This window comes from Aptenodytes patagonicus, chromosome 2 (genome assembly GCF_965638725.1).
Source record: "Aptenodytes patagonicus chromosome 2, bAptPat1.pri.cur, whole genome shotgun sequence".
NCBI classification, from domain to species: Eukaryota; Metazoa; Chordata; class Aves; order Sphenisciformes; family Spheniscidae; genus Aptenodytes; species Aptenodytes patagonicus.
The window spans coordinates 117,198,751-117,218,115 of NC_134950.1; the positions used below are offsets into that span (position 1 = coordinate 117,198,751).

A 19,365-nucleotide genomic window follows, 5' to 3' on the forward strand; every position below is an offset into this window, starting at 1 on the left:
TCAAGGGTGTGTCCCACAGCTGCTGGATGCCTTCACTTTCATGGATTTCCCCTTGCAACAGTTTGTGATTATACAAACCCAATTAGCGCCATCTCTGACACACACCCTGCAGACAGCACAGACAGCATCAAAAGGAATCACAGTGAGGCACTTGGTACCAGCTGAGGACTGAGAGGTTGACTGTGCTCCGGTGCTTATTTGGAGCAGGGACTCCAGATAAAGTGCACCATCACAGGCCGAATATTTTTTAGAAATGTAAGTATGTCCTTAAAAGAAATGTAATTTTCCTTTGGACCACGACATCATTGCATCTCTATATGATTTCACCAAGGGCAGAGCTAAGGCTGCCTGAAGTATCTTGTGTGTATTTCCATAGCTGGTAAAATGGCTTCATTTTACAAGTAACTTGCACTGCAGTCTTCCTGTGGGATTATTTCTATATGACTGTAATGTTTTGATGTTTAAGCTTCTGATACGTATTCTCAATTTTACTTTATTTAAGCAAATGTTTTGGTCTTCGTAAAGAGTCACAATACCTTGGAATACCCAAAGTCTCGCTTAGTATACAGTATGGTAACTTGTCAGTATGTCTTCATCATCGGCACTATTCCAAAGTTTTACTAAAAGTGCATTTTTCTGTTGTTTGAACAGTCCAGTCAGATTAGAGTACAGATAAGCCTCTGCAGTCATGCAGTTAGTGTCACCAAATTTATTTATCAGATTCAGAGGAGGAATGAAGAGGAGGCAGAATCTGGGGTAGCAGAGAATAATTTTTGAAATGTATCGATCTCTGGAGAGGGTAAAAAAAAAGCTATGGGTATACCAACGATTTTTGCAAAGGGAAAGGATTAGGACAGCATACAAGAATCAGTTTTTAATTTTACCTACTGAAGCATCCCGTAATAGCCCTCTAATACAACTCTAACAACAATAACTGTGAGAAATGTAAGTAAACACGTTTTGAAAAAAATGCAGACCCAAAGTCAAAGCTTGCCCATGGGCCATCGCCAGCTCCCCCTCACTAGCCAGCCCCTAGAGGACTGACATCTTTTGCTTCCATGTCCTTTCTCAGAACTGCCCTTTGACTCTCGGGGTGGCTATCAAACCAACCACATACCTGCTCCCTGCTGATTTCAGAAGTGATATAGAAAGACCACTCACCCCCGACTGCCAATCCATCTAACTGCAATTAATATTAATGCATTAAACTTGCCAGCAAGGAATTTCATTAGGAAAAAAACCCCAAGGTTTTCTTTTGATTAACTAGGCTTGGCAGGTGTGGATATATTTTCCTTTACTCTCATTTTTCATTTAACCTTAATTAATTAATTAATTTAACCTTACAAATAATTAGCAATTGTAATTCATTAATAAAACCGCTGCAATCTGATGATTGCTCCTCAGCCAAGCCTAGAGCTTGAGCCCAGCAACTGTCACCAGTATTAAACACTTCAGGAAAATAAAAATTACACAAGCAATTAGGCGTGTAATGAATCAGAGGATTGTTTGTGTTGCATGTGGCATGCTACCTTCCTTAGTGGACACCGGTGCTGAACACTGTAGCAAACAGTGCTGATCCCAGCCAAAGTGGAGATGTTTCACTCTGGAGCCTGCCTGGATGCCCAAGGCCATTTCAATGCCAAGGGCTAATGGCGTCGCGTCGCTCACGTGCATGTAGGGGCTAAACTCTCTGCACTCTCAAAGAGTGTGGCTGCCCTCCTGCAGACTGGGAACAGTGCCCTCGCCTCCCTAATCCCCCAGACCATGCCCAGGCTTTGTCAGGGTGAGTGCTAGCCTTGCCATGAATGTGTTAATGATTAAAAAGACTGTGTGATTGACAGTGAGCCTGGAGATTTCCTGACCTGATGCAAGCACCTGAGGTAGCTGCAGGTGTGTTGACTCAGTGCAGGAGGTGGCATCCCCCTCTGAGTAATGGTAAAAAAATGTATTTATGCTCTAAAAAGCAGAGGAAGTACCTCAGGTTTAGGATTTTATAATTTCCAAGGCAGGAAGTTGGTGAACACGTAGCCCACCTGGCACTGGCAAGCATCCCTAAACATTGCGGGCATTAATAATAACTAAATCTGAGTGGAGAGCAGTAAAATGTGATTGATAAAGGAGGCTAGCACAGAAACAAAAAGGTGATGAAATGGTATCTTGATAATGGACTCTATCTGTGGAGATTATTACAGACTCCTTTTATGATAATAATTTGCTGCAGTAGCAAACAAGCATCTACTTCACTGTTAAATGAGACATACACCTCCTAAATGGCATGGGGTATATGGAGCAGTGCCTGCTGCAGGGATGCTAGCAAGAGATCAGAAACATGTTGTGGCCAAAGGAAACAGTGTAAAGTTATTTAGTGTGTCACGTAAAAAGGTGACCCTTTGTGCATATAAAAGGTCTTTTATCAGCTAACAACGTCAAACAATGCCAAGGATGTTGTGCTAATCTGTTCCTTGCAGCCTCTCAGCTGTGATACCCATACAGCAACATCTGTTACTGGGAAAGATGTAAAGGGACCTACTGCAGAACTAAAGTGAAATAAAATTACATTGTCCCTAGAAAGTAAAGTTATTTCAGATGAAAACCACTGGTCTGTAAATACGAACATGGTCGACAGCCGGCTGAATATGAGCCAGCAGTGTGCCCAGGTGGCCAAGAAGGCCAATGGCATCCTGACTTGTATCAGAAATAGTGTCGCCAGCAGGACTAAGGAAGTGATTGTCCCCCTGTATTTGGCACTGGTGAGGCCGCACCTCGAATACTGTGTTCAGTTTTGGGCCCCTCACTACAAGAAGGACGTTGAGGTGCTGGAGCGTGTCCAGAGAAGGGCAACGAAGCTGGTGAGGGGTCTGGAGAACAAGTCTTATGAGGAGCGGCTGAGGGAACTGGGGTTGTTTAGCCTGGAGAAAAGGAGGCTGAGGGGAGACCTCATCGCTCTCTACAACTACCTGAAAGGAGGTTGTAGCGAGATGGGTGTCGGTCTCTTCTCCCAAGTAACAAGTGATAGGACGAGAGGAAATGGCCTCAGGTTGTGCCAGTTCAGGTTTAGATTGGATATTAGGAAAAAATTCTTCACCGAAAGGGTTGTCAAGCATTGGAACAGGCTGCCCAGGGAAGTGGCTGAGTCCCCATCCCTGGAGGTATTTAAAAGACCTGTAGATGTGGTGCTTAGGGACATGGTTTAATGGTGGACTTGGCAGTGCTAGGTTAATGGTTGGACTTGATCTTAAAGGTCTTTTACAACCTAAACAATTCTGTGATTCTATGAGTCTATATATTTGATCCAAAGCAATTCTGTTTACCCGCAGCATGTATGTATTGGTAAATGCAGGACAGGTAACCTTTTTACATTAGCACTTATGTTGCTTATTTGTCACAGTGAATTTTTAAGTAATTCCATGTTGGGGGTCCACTGAGAGTAAGATAATTAAAATCTCATGGAAATGTCAAGCAGAACTGTCAGGTTTAACCATATGAATGGTCACTGAAATAGCCAGCTACTTTGGCAAGGGGAAATATTCCTCTTCAAGGGGCACTGCTGGATATGCAGAAACAAGCTTGTCTGTGTTCGAAAGACCACCAATCCTCTCTCCTAGTTTTGAATAAGGGGTTTCTAAAGCATTGTATGGGCATTAGGGCTCCTGATTACTTTGACTGAGGTGCTTGCACCTTTTCCCAGCTATTACCTATTCAGCTATGGGGAAAGTTTCTGGAAAATTAAGCCTATAGCCATCCTTTTCCTATAGACAATTGAATTTTTGGTCCACAGTAAGAGCAATTAACATGGAGAGTTTGTTTTTTACTTCAGCCCTTGGTCTTTCTGGAGGATTTGTGCCTCTCACAAACGTTGCCTTGTCCTCTCAGGAACGGAGAAGTCCCTGAACGTGCATGGAGCAAGGGGCTCTTGCCCATTGACTCCCATGCACAGAGCACCCTCAGTGGAAAACAGAGGAACTGAGTGCATGATTTTCAGGGGGCCGAGTAGGTCTTCCCCGCACCTTGTCCCTGCCTTCTAATGATTCCACTCGAAGCAGTAGATGCTTGGCATTTCTGAATTTGCATTGCTGCATTTGCAGAAGCATCTAAGCATTTTGCTTATGCAGAAACTGCCGACTGCAAATCCACTTGCTCTTGCCAGTTATATTTTAGGCCTGTGCCAAATGGGCACACATTCTGGATGAGCTAACTTGAAATATAGTGGTGACATATGCAGTAGCAGTTTCACTTAGGGCCATGTTAGCAGCTTTGCTCCCTGCCATGTTTTGTGGTGATTCCATCTTATGCAATGGAAGAAGATAGTGGTATTAACAAGTGCCTGGGGGATTTCCTAGCATGAGAACTGCTCAGTTATGCTGCATCACCGCTGCTCCTTTGGAGTCTCTTAAAGTCTGGCATTTAGTAGTGATGCTGCTGAGAAAACAGGCATATAGCTATTTTGGGGCCTTCAAAGCAGGGAGAGGCTGGAGGTAACCTAGAGAGAAGGGACCATTTCTCATCCTTTGCATGGAAGGGCATGTGCTCATTACCTGCAGAAGTCATCCACTTAACACTGCTGCTATTATTATTGGTAAAATTATTAAATTACTACTTTCCAGGGAATAAGAAAGAGGTCTTTATCTTGTGTTGACATAAAATCATTGTAAAAATGGAGTTTGCCTTCTCCCACTGTGGTCTCGGTCATCTCTGCCTGACATTTCTTGGGTCTTCTTCTCAACTCCCTGTTTCTGTGTCATTCTCTCCCTGGTGCTCTTGAGACTTCTCTGCATCAGAGCAGCACATCAAAAAAGAGATGAGCCCTCGGGATGTAACAGCAGAGATGCGTTTAACTTTCTTGCCGTTTAGCACAAGTTGCTGTGGCATTGAACTCCATGTGACTGGAAAGTAAACAACTCCAAACCTCAGACAGATATCTGCCAAAGCTTTCCTTGCTTATTTGTTCTGGGGCTTTGTTCTGCAGGTCCTGTGTGACAGACATGTGCGAGTGTCCTGTCCATAAAAACTGCTACTGCGAGTCATTCCTGGCATACACCCGAGCCTGTCAGAGGGAAGGGTTGAAAGTCCAGTGGGTACCGGAGCAGAACTGTGCAGGTAAGCATTTTGGGACTTCTTCTTTGTAAGCCACTATATAGGCTAATAGGCTACTATCCTTTTACTGGTGGAGGAGGATCAAAAATGAACCGGCTAGAAAGGACTGGGATTGCACCAGCAGCGAAGCTGCATTCTGAGTTACAGAGAAAGACCTTACCAGGAAAGATCTTCAACCATCAAATATTAGAAATGTTTATTTCGCTCCAAAACTTTTCACCTCTAATGCCTCCTATCTTAATTTTATGTACTTTCAGGAAGAAGTACATGCCTTTTTCTTTCAGGATAACTTGTAAACAGTTGATTACAGATAATGTTTAAACTCCTTTGACCTCCTGTTAAAGCATAGTTATATTTCCAGAGACAACATGCATCTATGATTACAGTAGGTTCAACAAGGGAAGAAGAGAGAATGTATTTAATGGGAATATTAAAATGCAAACCTGCATTACTTTTGGTACTTGGACCAGATTCCCTGTGTGATTAGGACTGCATTAATTGCAAGTAATTGTGAGTAATTGTTTCCATGAGAAGTGGTGGCCTGTGGTCATGGGCATTTGGAGTAAAACGCAATGTTGTAGATGAGTATTTCCCCTGATGATGGTCTCATTAATTTAGGACATTCTATAATGGCATTGGATTGTCTGGAAATGTATTCAGATTTATGTAAAGCAATTGACAGTAGTTGGAAAAAAAATGAGAGAAGGATACTCAGTGCTGGTCAAAGAGCTATTACTCTGTGGTCCATTTTGGTAATTGTGTGTGGCTCAGGGTCTACTCTCTCAACTGCAATTTCCTTTTCTGTTGAAGGCACGATAGCAGGGATGGGTGAGTGACAGAGCAAATTACATTTGATTGACTGTTCCTGAAAGGCTCGGGTTTTTTTTTTCTTACAAAGGAACAGAACAATCCAAACAGGGTATCACTAAGTGAAAGCCCTGTTCAAGGATGTGGTCTCAGACAGCACTAATAAGGTATGTAATTTTAATCTGTTGATCTGGTAGCAGATCCAGGCAGAACCTGAAACAAGCATTCTGACTTTTTTTTTTTTTTTTTTTTTGACCAAAGCACTTCAGACCAAGACCTCACTAGGGCAGATGCCGTAAAAAGAATAAAAACTCCAGTCCCTGCCTTAAGGAGTTTATACAAGTGTTAGCATATCACAACTTAACTAATTGAGGCTTCTTTTCACAGTTTTTCTGGCATTTTACCAAAGACAAGAAAAGTTTCTAAGGCAAAAACAGTTATTGAGAGAACATTATGAAGGAATTTAAACACACATATTCCATTAAACCTAATGAAAGAAGTGTTTAAATCCACCAGAGTTTTTTAATCTCAGCGCAGACTTCTAGAGGGAAAGGGGAAATCTTGTTAAGCAGAAAATATAGATAAGCTGTATGTGGTCAAGTACCCTCAAGACACTTACTTAAGCATCCAATGTCAAACAAGGAGCACCATCTTCTACAGTAAATCATACGGTAAGCATTAAAGTGCATCCAGTGCACTCCATATGTTACCAGTGGCCAACATCAAGATTTTAATCTTTAACTTACTTTTTTCTCCCCAAAGCTTGTAGTTACAATTATTGTGTCCTAATTATGGATAAACGTTCCTGGGTATGAAACAATATATCCATAATAAAACTTTAGCATTCTGACTTTCATTTCCTGCTTGACATTTCATAGCTGGTGGGATACTTGGAAGAGCTGTGTTCTGATGAAAATGGAGTATACTTATTAGTAAAGTCAGGTTTTAATTATTCTTTTCTGTGTTATAAAACCAGATCTTGTGTGGTTGCCAGTTCCTCTACCCTGACTGCTGTACTCTTAGCTCATTTTTATAATCTTTAGAAAGTTTGTGTTGTCTGGAGGGCCAGCCAAACAGGATGCTCAGGAGGCTGAATTACCTGTCCTGTTCCCTACATGCTCTTCCTCCTCCCCCAGTGCAGCAGCATATCCTCCTCTAAGTCCTCCACGAAATACTGCTGCTCAAGGTTTGCTGTCCTTTGAGGTTGGCTTGGTAAGGGGAATGACAGCTGTCATTTAACCGGAGGGGTGAAGAGAAGAAGCTAATGAGTAAGGAAAATGGTTAGGGTAGGAAAGGGTTGGTGAGATCAGCACAGGAACTGAGAGGGTTTGGAAAGGAATATGGGTTTCCATGTGAAGTAGTGGGGAGTGAGACCTGTTAGGATGGGCACAGGAAGAAATACGATGTGTGAAGGAGAAGAAAAAAAACCAGGAGAGCCAGCATGAGGGAAAGAAGAAATAAGAGAAAGCGATACATGCGTGAGGGAAAAGAAAGGCTACAAACGGAAGGAAGAGGTTTAAAAAGGAAAGGAGATAGAAAAAAGATTTTTTTTTAGCCCAAGAAAGGCTAAGCAAGCAGTTTATAAAGTGCAATTAAGTAAACTGAAGTGGTGAAAGGCCTTGGGCCAGAGTAATTTAACACTGAATTTCTGAGGGCACTGAGAGAAAGAAGACTCCAAGAATGGCAGGTGGCAATAACTCCCTGCCATGGGCATGACTACACAAGCAAGAAGAAAAAAGCAGATATGGACTATAATAAAGTGCAAAGTGCACATGGTAGCAATGATGTGCTGACATGCTCCAACAGCCTCATAAAAACGGAACAATTTTCTCTTTTTCCTATGTGATTGGTTGAAGTAGAGGAGGATGAGTGTATATCTGATTTTTGACTCTTCTCTCCCGGGTCCCGTCCTCTCTGCTGTGGAATTTTCTGGCCAAAGTCACTCTTTTTGCCTGTTATATGTTGCTTTCCTTTAATCGCTTTATTCCATGTGAATATGTATCAGAAGGCTATTCTGACTCCAGTGGAAACTCATTAAAAACTGAAAGTTGAAAAGATTAACACAAGTGTATCATTAGAAGGTCAGTGCCCAGATCTATTGCCTTCTACTATGTTAGGAGATGTTGTGAATTGCAAGCACCACGAGTGACATTCAATTTCAAAGTCCTACAAAACACCTCAAAAGCCCAAACTGTGCAACACCAGCAGAAGAAGCAGGATGATTCATTGATGCAGAAATATTAGCTCAGAAATTTCTGTGGAATCAGATTTACCAGATATCATCCACCAAGGGAATCCTTCAGCAGTTCCATGCTAGGTATTTTGGCTTTTGTGTTGGGTAACAAGAATTCCTCCTAAATAATTATGGCCATGTCTACAAAGACAGGCGCAGACAGATACAAGCCTTCTCTGTGAAACTGCCAAACTGGCTGGAATAAACCAGCTCTGGTCTGAAAACTGTTTAGCCTTATTAGGCAGGGTTTATTAGCTCAGGCACAGCGCTGTATTTATGTGACTATATGGCTTCTGGACTGGAGCTGGCTATCATCCCGCCAGTTCAGAAAGCGGTCTGAGGAAGCTCACATCTGTCATGCCAAACACATGTTCTAGAAGAAGAGTGGAAAAATCCTGTTGGGACTGGTAATGTTGCAAAATGCAGTATTATTAGTAACTTTTGTACTTTGGGGTTGGGTTTTTGATTTTTTTTGCTAGTGCACTAAGGAAGTTATTACTAACAGAGCTCAGTTCTTTAAGAGAGGAATTTGCCTTGAAAGACGGGTGCAAAGGCATCACTTCTGTTTTCCATGTTTACATGGTACTGATTCATTTCAGCAGTCCCTGGGAAGCCTACTGCAGAATGTCTTTATTTTTATTTTTTAAACTGTTGATGAAGTGGAATGTTCTGGATCAATCACACCACATGTTAACAACTGAAGCACTCAACAATAAAAGCCATCCAGGGAACTTAAACAGCAGCCATTGTACTTTTCTGATTTTTCCCTTGACAGCAAGTTAATAATGCCATTATAGACTGCCAACAGCAGAAAATAAAGTCGTCATATCTTCTACATGGCATCATCTGAAGGAGAAGGAGGTGTTTTGACATACCACATCCATGTGGCAGAACAGAGCTGGGGAGTACTTACAGATGCCACAGCTGCTGAGGGCAGCCTGTAATATATTCTCATTTGCTCTGGGGCAGAGATGAGGAAGTGGAAAGGAGACCTTGGCTAACTTTCCTCAAATCCACCAGCTGAGGCACCAAACGGCTCAGGTTGGAACAAACAGGCCAGCTGTTACTGTGGTAAAGCTTTGTGGGATGAAACCTTTGCAGCCTAAAAACTGAAGCTCACAGACCTTTCTGTATGGAAACTGCATGTACCGAAGCCAAATGTTTCAGTTTGTGGTTGGTCAATTACAGATCCTTTGAAGGGAAACTCATTTTCAGAGAGGAGGGACAAAAGCTTCTAGTAAACAGCCCCCTTAAGATAATTCACGTTGTATGTGGACAATCGCTATCTGTCTTTGTACATCTTGGTCTACTTTTCTAGACAGTTAATACATTGTTTGCAAAGCTCCTGGGAGCTCCGCACATTTTCGTTTCCCCTCTTATAGAGATTCAGTCTCTATTCTTAACACACTATGTAAATGCAGAGATTGTTGTGAATCTAACATTTTACTGTACTCTCAGTATTGCTTGCATGTTTTTCGCACCTTCTAAATTTCCTGTTTCCTTTAAATTTCATTTTAGTTATTCCTTTTGTTTGTTCCTTCTTCAATGTGCATGAAAGTTATCATGCAGCGCAAGATGGAAATGTAAAGCTGGAAAAAAGTTCTCAAAGATCTATGCCCACAAGCAGAATAAGCCTATCTTGAACATTGCTGAAAATTGTTTTTTCCAACCTATTCTAAAATGATGTTCAATAAAAGATGTCTCACAGAGTTTTTAGGTAGCTTGCTCCAGTGCTTTCTCATGCTTAAAGCTAGAAAGCTTTTTTTTCCTAATATCTACCTAGTATCTAATATCTATCTAATATTCAGCTGTTGATTCTCTGTAACTCCAGGGTCATCTTCTGCTGTACTATCACATTTTACCAATTTTTTGTTTGCTTATTTAATATCTATGCCCTGAGAAATTTGTATGCATTCTTGCCAAAATTCCTTCTTCTGCTTTTCACATATGTGTAAATGCCATAAAATGCATAAGAAGTAAGACTTGCAAGAAGCTGATGCTGTTTTGAAGATCACTTTGTTACTGGTGAAGGGGAACCCCTTAAATTTATGATGGCTTAGTGCTAAGACTTCCATCGTCTGTGATACACTCATACATATTTAATCAATTTATTTCTGCCTATTTTCTCTTTATGAATACTAACAGTACTGTAATGGCACTCTAAGGCCAATTCTCACAATAAAACAGCATTTTTCTGTCCATAACAGAACTGTTCTTTAAAAAATCTGGACCTTCAAGCTCTCTCAAAATGGAAGAAACCTTCTTAATGCAACCACCGCTCTGTAAATAGCAAGAGATGATTCTGGATGCTTGAGAGTCCCTTATCATCTATAAGCTATTTTATCAGTACTTGTTTTTGCCATCAGCACAGCCGTTGTTAGAAAAGAATAACAGGCTTTTATTCGCTATTGAACCATGTATTATTCTCCATAGTAAAAAGGCAGGATATAAAATGTTAAGAGTTTAAATATTGATCTGGAGGGGGTATAGTGCTTTTAGCTGAGCCCTCAGTGGTCTCTTATGTTGGAAATGCATTGAACTGTCAACTACATAAATCAATGAATAGATACTGGAATCATTAAGTACAAGAATCCTAATTCTCAGTGATCCCTTGGTAAAATAGCATAAAGCATGGAAATAATACATTTTTTTTAAATTTTTTTTGTTTTAGAAGTGGTGCTGCTGAATTAACAGCATTGTTTTGCATTGCTGCAATATGCAATATTGAAAGTATAATCTTAGGAATAGAAAGTCTGATGTGGTGAATGACTCTCCCTTCTCTTCTTCTTTCTGTAGGAGTGGGACTGATAATAACTGTCCTTGTAATTGTTTCAGGAATCCTTGATAAAAGGCATTGTAACAAATAAATAAACAATGTTAAGCCTTAAATATAAAGCATAGATCTGCTTATAGATGGAAACCTTGCCAAAGCTTTATATACCGTCAGCTGTGTTAAAATTCTCAGACAGTTCAAGACTGCTAGGAACTTGATACCTTTTTGATTAGGAATTTTGCTACCTTTATATTTGTGATGTAAAGTAGTGTTGCATTTAATATAGTGGAATCTCTTTACAAGTAATTTTTTCCTCTAGATGATTGTCATACCAAAATGTGCTTTTTGATTCTTGCAGTAGAAACCAAGCAAACAGATATGTAACTTTCCTTGTGGGACTCTGTTGAATACGCGTATTTTATTCCATTTAACTGTCTTTCAGCAACCCAGTGTAAACACGGTGCAGTTTATGATACCTGTGGTCCGGGATGTGTCAAAACATGTGACAACTGGAACGAGATTGGCCCATGCAACAAGCCCTGCGTTGCAGGGTGCCACTGTCCGGCAAATTTAGTTCTTCACAAAGGAAGATGCATCAAGCCAGTCCTGTGCCCACAGCGATGACATCGCTTCTCTTTCTGTGGACACTAATGCGGGTGGTCACTGATCCCTTTGATGCTCACAGCCAGTGAAGGACTCCAGCTATTTGTGTGCAGATTCTGCAAAGTACATGTCTACTCACAGAGTGTAAATATGCTCCTGTGTGTGTATTTATGTGTATTTATGTATACACACATGGCACCTAGAAAGATATATAAATGTATACTGTGTGTATGTAGATACACGTATCTATACACAAGTGCCCTAAACGTAAGTACAACCCATATATTTATATATGTCCACACACCAATATACATCATTTCTATATATCCTAGAGGATGAATTATTATATGTATATTTTTTGCTATAAAGTTTATGTATTATTATTTCTAGGACCCTGATCTGTAAGTCATTGTATAAATAAACCAGGTGTTTTTAATATAATATAGTGGCATGAAAAGATTGGATGACCTTGCCATTGCATAAGTTTGTCGTTTCCAGGGAAACTTTTCTAGGGCCATAGCACTGCCAGACTGGATTAGCTTCAGCACAGAACCTGGATTTACAGTTGTACAGGAAACACATTTCTCTGGAGATGGAGGATTTATCTAGGAATATTTCATGCGTACCTTAGAGCTGCATAGTGATTGGTGACAGTGCTTAATCAGGCAGAGAAAGCTGGGGATCGGCTTTTATGCTTTACTGAAATAACTGTGCAAAAGGATTTCCAAAGCTGGTTGGCCAACTGCCAGCATAGAGATATTTCTTTCTGGAACGGCACCAAAGAGTCAGGGGCCAGATTTTCAAAAGTGTTCAGCACCCAGCAGCTCGCTTTGAAAATTCGACCACTTCCCATTTCATATCCTAATGCCCCGTCTCTGTTGTTGTGTTTGGCAGTAGCTGTGAATACACAATAAGGAGCTTCAAGAAAATATTCATGTACATATTAGCCCCTTTAACATGTTTGAAACTGCTGGGTTTGTTTCATATTTCCCCCAAATATTATGCAGAAAGCAAATCCCACTGTGAATTGGAGTGTTTGATTTCAGTGTGCCTTCAAACATGAAATAATGCCGGGTTTAGTAACTCATTTAATTTATCAGCATGGTTTAGAAGAAAGATAAATTCCCGCCACCAAAAAAACAGTAGAGAATGTCAAATGCTAATTGGAGAACTGGAATTTATTTCCTTACTGGTCTTTTGCTTGAGGTTTACGAACATGTGGGCTCTGTGAAGTTTGCATGACTTTTGAAGTCTCCCAGGGGAGAAGCAATAATATGGGATTTCATTAGAAACTGTTAAAAAAGCCATACAACTTTCTCAAGCCCAAAGGGAGGGGGGGGCTATTTTTCTTCCACTGGAAAACCTCTTGTAGAGCCTGATGGAACAGTCTCTGGAGATGACAGAAATCTTTGGGCATCTGATTTAGGTTTATAATGAAGTAATATCCTCCCACACAGCTACTTCCATTATGCCTTGCATTGAAATGGCACATTGTAATGCTTTGAACAATTTTCTCCTTTAATTCTTCACTCTCCAGGAAGTTTCGCAGGGTCTGAGTTTACAGTGAGTGAGTGGGTGCAACACACTTGGGTTATACAACCTGTCTGCGATCCCATCCGGGAGGAAGATGCTCAGTGAGCCTGAGCTTAGGCACCACACTATCCAAAATGCTGCACCACCAGTGTTAAAAAGAGCTGGGTAAATCATGCCAGGATCGTTCCATGGATGTTTATCCAAATCTTAAATAAACTCAGCTTCATCTTTTTATGTCCCCTTTGTATTCGTTTTCTCGGAACAATCAAATAATTTGGTTGTACTGGCAGAGAGGGTTTTGAAGCCACATACTGGGAAGCAGAATTGCAAATGGGCAGATCCCATCAGAGCAGGAAACTAGAAGAGTTTTATGTGGCTCATGTGATAATTGAATGGCAAAGCTGAAATTTAGAACAACTGCAATTGGTCCAAGGAGTTAAAACATAAAATGGCAGTCATTAAAATAATTTAAAGCATCAGTTAGACTGAAGAATATTTCAGCTTGTGAGCTTTCGATGCTGAGATATGGAGTCTAAGCCATTAAAAAGGTTATTTGCCCAGCTGTAGTTTAGGATAGATTTTCATTACTTACTGCTCAGTGTTTCCAAAATAAAAATACACACAAAGTGAATTGCATACATGAACGGTGTATAGAACTGTCCTTCCCTTTTCTTCTCCTGACTGATGAAGGTGAGTGAAAGGTGAAGGGAGAGCCCTCCAGCTCTCTCAGTCCACTGATCGCATTCAAGCAACACTTAATTGACGCCAGGTGAAGAGGTGACTCAGTCTATCTGTAGGATGAACTCTATTTTTAAATCTTAAAATGGTTCAGTTCAAAACCTGACCTACAGGTCCCCTCAAAACGAGGACTCATTCCTCGGTTTAGCTTTTTCACATCTGCCTAATTAAGGGTAGCCCCCTGCTTTTTGCTTTAGTGATGTATACTGAGGAAGACAGGAATGTGGTTTTACCTCTAAGCTGTCTGATTGTGCCCTTATGGTGCTGTAGAGCTTTGTCCTCCAAACTCGGCAGTTTGCAAGGCAACAGTAAGGGCTATCATCTGCTCAGTTCACATGTACAGCCTAAGGTAAAGGAGTTCTGCTTTTCTAGAAATTGCCCCCAAGTTTCAACCTGGCAGAGGTTTTATATCCATATCTGTAGCTACCCTGTGCCCAACTGAGCTATTCAGACCAGATCAGTCCCAGCTGGGGCTGTCTCACTCCGCTCTCCTGTTTGCCTCTCTTCTTCCAGGCTTTTCAAAAGTTGAAAGTCTAGCCCAATAACATCAGTAACAGCATTACCAACTGGCCTCATAGAGTTTGGGTTGCAGCCCATCTTCCTCCTTAGTGCAGCATTCTTTCTAATTCTGCTGTCTTGGCTCATGAAATATTACCCGTAGGATGCTAGGGCTCATGAAATATTACCCCTAGGATACTAGAGCTGGAAACTTCCTGCGTATTGCTGGGGATTTATTTTTGACAAAATTCACTGATAATCCAATTTTAGTATGCTAAATGTGTTTAGTATGCAATAATGTGTTTTTAATAATAGCATAAGGTTGATAATCCGTGTGGTATATTCACCATGCAAAACTGATGGTTGTGTAAGTTTTGGTCTTGATTATGCTTATGTCAATCTGTGCATATAACTTTGTGCCAATTTGTAAGGTGAAATATATTTGAAGGAGCAGAGGTTCAAACCAAAGAATGATCCAAAAGGAAAGTCTGAGAAACAGCTCTGTAATCCAATGGATGGAATCAAGGAAAGACTTGGATCGATAGCTTCGCCATTAACCTGCTATGTGTTCCCTGGCAAGTCATTTAATATTCTGTACTTCATTGGGGAAATTAGGCTCCGGGTTTATGCATCTTTTTTAAGTTTATGGATAGAAAATGTTCTAAAAAGCCATACGTCACCAAGGGAATGTCAGCTGGTATTTTACCAATCTACTCAGGTCTGCTTTGCATCAGATTGTCCCGTATCTCCCATATCGTCATCCCTTCAAAGTCAGCTTTTAGTTGGCATGTGTGGAGGTCAAATACATTTACTTCCCCCTCATTTACTCTCAGTTGTGTCTATTTTTGTCATATATATTGAGTTTTATAAACCATGGAGACAAGCCATAGCTGAGCAGAGCAATTTGAGTTGTAGCCCAAGACTCTGTAGGTACTCCCACATCTTCCAAGAACACCTTTCTTCTATAGAGTAAGGTATGCACTTGGAGCAAAAAATGAAGGGAGTCTTAATATCCTACCCAAATATGACCCCATCCTTGCAACACGTAAGTGGTTTCCAGTAGATAACCTAAAAGTAAGTTCTTCTCATCAGAGGCTTTCCTGCTTTTTTTGAACACAGGATTCAAATACAGTTTGACACGGCTTGGCTTCCCACTGACGGAACCTGACATTTGCCATAGCTGGACTGATCTTGAGTGACTGTACAGGGGTACTTTTTTTTTTGCCTTCATCCGAAGTGGACAAGGTTATATCAGAGCTAACAGATATGAGAATAACAGCCCATGCATTTGCAGCTGGACAGGCTGGAAAGAGAGGCAGTCAACAGCATTTAGCACTGAAGTGGTGAGATGTTTCAGGTATTTCAGGAACAGTCCTGACGAAGGGGGCATTATGCCAAGGTCTCAGTATTTGACAAACAGGAACTTTACATTACATAACACTGATCAAATGCTTGTTCTGCTATCCCTGATACTACCATTTTAGAAAGCCCTGTGGCGAGAGAGATGTTTCTGCTTCCTTACAGAAACATGTCTAGTCTATGACTGCAAATTTTTCAGGACAAAGACCCAACTGTGCTACCATTGCAGAATTCCTTCTCTCTCTGTGTAAAGGTTGTTGCACAGATTAGTATTTCTACTGCAATAATCACCATGACACCTGAACACCAAACAGAGTCTGTAACAACAAAATAAGGTTCTCCTATGAACACGAGGTAGCTCTTGATCCCTCAGATGGCCATGGCATTGTGTTTGAATTAAGATGGTACAATAATGTGAGGCAATAAAGAGGCAGGATGGCAGAATAAGGGTAAGAGGCAAATGAGAAAGGAGAAAGCGGTAATAGGATTTTTTTTCTACGTGGGTATTTTCCCTCTAAGTGGTAAGAACTAAACTGAAAGTGTTTTCTGACAAAGGCAAAGTACATCCATACGCCCTGAGCAAAAAAACCCCACCACCCACCCAGAAAACCCAAACCAACCACAGCGGAATCATATGCTGAGATCTGAATAGAACAGGTGTATATTGGTAGGTATAGAAATCCATAATTAAAATAAAGTTATGAGCTTCTATTCCTACTTTTCTCACAACCCTTAAATCACAGTAGAAGTCGTCACCAAAGTTAAGGAAAAGGATCTTATTTCCTGAGCTGACATGAGGCAAACATCTGCAGAATTCGGTCCTTGTGCTTCCACTAGCACAACAAACCTGTTTTGGTTTCCTCCAGGATACGTGTTTTAGTGAACACACATCATTTCCCAATCTACAACTGTCAGAACAAAGGCTACAAATGCCCTTTTCTACCTAGTCTTGTTCCTGGCTTTGAGATAAAATTGCAAGTTCTACTTACTACGCAGAGGGCACAAGTTTTCTTCTTGACAACACTGCTTTTACCAGGCAGCAACGTTGCTCAGCATCAAGCAGCATCTTAGAAACTCTAAGCAATGTTAAATGTGACACATAGCATCTGCTATTTGCATGACTTTACCCTTTTCATTGCGAGTTACGAGTTAACGCTAGCCCTGCATACAGGAGGAAGTTGGCTCTAATGGAGTGTGTATGTGTGGTGGGAGAGGGGTGGCATTGTATAATTACCATTATCATCGATAGCGCTTTGTATTTCCCTAAGTGATGCTTATACCTGGGCATCAATATAATTTAGTTTTGCACATGGAAGAGAAATGATGGGAATGTAGGAATTTCCTGCCCAGACAGACCCGTATTTTTTTCTTATCCAGTGGTGAAGAAATGCTTCAAAGAGCAGTATGTAAGCCTCATAATGGACAGCTATGCAACAACCTGTTCATAGCGGTAATTTAGCCTTATACTCTGGCAGTAAGTGGTTGGTACTTTAATGACCCAATCGTTCAAAGCACTTAACTATGTGCTCAAACTTTGAATAACCTCGTTTGCTTCAGTGGGGCACCATGCATGCTGACTTCTAACCACATGCTTAAATGGTTTGCTGGGTCAGGGCCAGAGACTTCAGCATCTGGCAGGATCACGTATAAACCTCATAGCATGGTATTTCTTATTTCTTCATGATTTCTATACATAGATCTATTTTATGATCATGCTGCTATCTACTGCTAGAACATCATAGAAGTCAAGGCTTTTTGAAGCCTTTTTTATAAGACTTAAGAAGATTGGAGACTTTTTTTTCCTATTGATTTTTGATGTCAACATAGCAATTTCTTACATTACATTGTAATTTCCTACCCTATTTTATTTCTTGTTATTGTTAAAAGAAAGGGACATACTGGACTTGATTTTTTCTTTTGCACTGGTAAAAGCAGGAAGCAATTTCAGTGAGTTAACTGTTGCTAGCTACACTAGTTTTCAACTGGTTTGAGCTCATACTAGCACCATCCTGGCTTTATAGGTGTGGAAGTAATCCACAATCCTGGTGTGGCTGCCCTCAATTATTAGACTTCTAATTGCTTCTGATTGCTTCTAGCTATAGTTCAATATAAATCTCTGGTAACACTGTATTAGAATAAAAGCGTCTGCAGCCCAAATCAGTATAAATAATTTGCTACAAGAGATCACAGTTTATAAATGAAGGGGGGGGAAAAGTAATTTGTTGTACTTTTACTTTCATAAAAACTTTGATAAACAGTATTGATAAGGAAAAAGGAAGAGTGACTATAGAAACTGATGAAGAAAAGAGAATTTTGAAACGAAAGGGTTTTTTTAATATTTAGTTCAAGTATTCAACTTCTTCAATGAGTATCGTTGAGTGGCATTCAAACCCATTAAAAAAACTTGATCGGGTTCTACAGAATATGGATCAAAACCCAGAAGTGGATATGTACTGATGCAGTTCTCCAGTTAAAATGGCACCGTGTCTTCAAGGGGGTGAAATAAATGAGTAGAGTTTGGAGGAAATTATTTCTCCTATCTTAGGCACCTGAATGTTTGCTAGTTTGGGATATAAATATGCAGGTGTTTGAACCCCTGATGTACAGCCCTGACTTTCTTCATATCGGTGTGCATCAAGAATAACTCTAGAGGAACCCATAGAATAATACTTATTTTAAAGACAAGATGTACTTTTTTTTTTTTCCTTCATTTCTTGTTCATTATAATTAACTGTTACCTTGCAAATGATCAAGGGGAAGAGAAGCTGCAGGGAAAATTACAGTGTATATCACATACATTAGATGTTTGAAGCCATTAATGTATGGATGGGTTACTTGAAATATTTTATATGCAATTTGTGGCGAATGCTCTGTAGTGTCAAGAGCATCACTGCAGAATGTTTACATTTTAGTATTTAGAACTGCTTTGCTTACTCATGCTAAATTTTTACCAGATTTCACCTGAGATGCATTCATGTAAATATGAAATCTATTTAAAATTTTACTAAATTTCTGTCTTCAGTATGTCTCAGTTTATACCTTTGTTGAATTTAAAATGATTATGTAGTTTAATGTAACTTACAAAACTGCAAAACTGTGCAGTAACTTTGACATGGCTTGTCTTTGAGTGTCTATACAGTTTTTGCAAGAATACTGTACTAATATAATTTTGTAAAAGTAGGATTGTGATGAGTATGTTTGTAAAGACATTATTTATTCCCTTATAAACTTAATATTTATTATCTTTATGCAGATAAATATTGATGCCTGATTATTTCATACCTACCAGCGAAAACTGCTGTTCTGATTTGCAAGGTCTGACTCAGAAAAGCAATGTCTCCCACACCGTGATTGATACTGTGTCCTCCTAAGAACTGATGTTAAATACTGTTATTTCTTGAGAGGGGAGGGAGGAGCCATGCAGACTGTTTTCCTTGACTTTTACCTGTGATGTGGGAGCTGGGATTTTGGGATACTTTGTTCAGCTGGTGACTCGTTTATGTGGTATCACTTGGCCAATTTACTTCACTGCTATTTGACTTAGTTTTCCCACTGGTGGAACAGAAATGGTAATGCTTTACAAAAAAACCAGAAACTTTAGGAAGAATGAATTTGTTATAAATCCACTGATCTGTGTTTGGGCAAGGCTCCTGTTAATGTCCGTTGGGCTCCAGATCAGGTGTCACAATTGCCAAGTATTTTTATTTTTTCTTCAAAGAGGAACCTG

General features: G+C 40.2%; 1 protein-coding gene across 3 annotated transcripts in view; it reads left to right on the forward strand.

The window, feature by feature from the left end:
* BMPER (BMP binding endothelial regulator) overlaps positions 1-18,884 on the forward strand; it is a 154,295-nt gene extending 135,411 nt beyond the window's left edge. For all 3 annotated transcript variants that reach the window (XM_076330850.1, XM_076330852.1, XM_076330851.1), the window contains 2 exons: positions 4,967-5,097; positions 11,350-18,884. In XM_076330850.1, the coding sequence (XP_076186965.1) occupies positions 4,967-5,097; positions 11,350-11,531 (313 nt within the window). In that variant the 3' untranslated portion in view covers positions 11,532-18,884. The remainder of the gene's footprint in view (positions 1-4,966; positions 5,098-11,349) is intronic.
* The last annotated feature ends 481 nt before the right edge of the window (positions 18,885-19,365 follow it).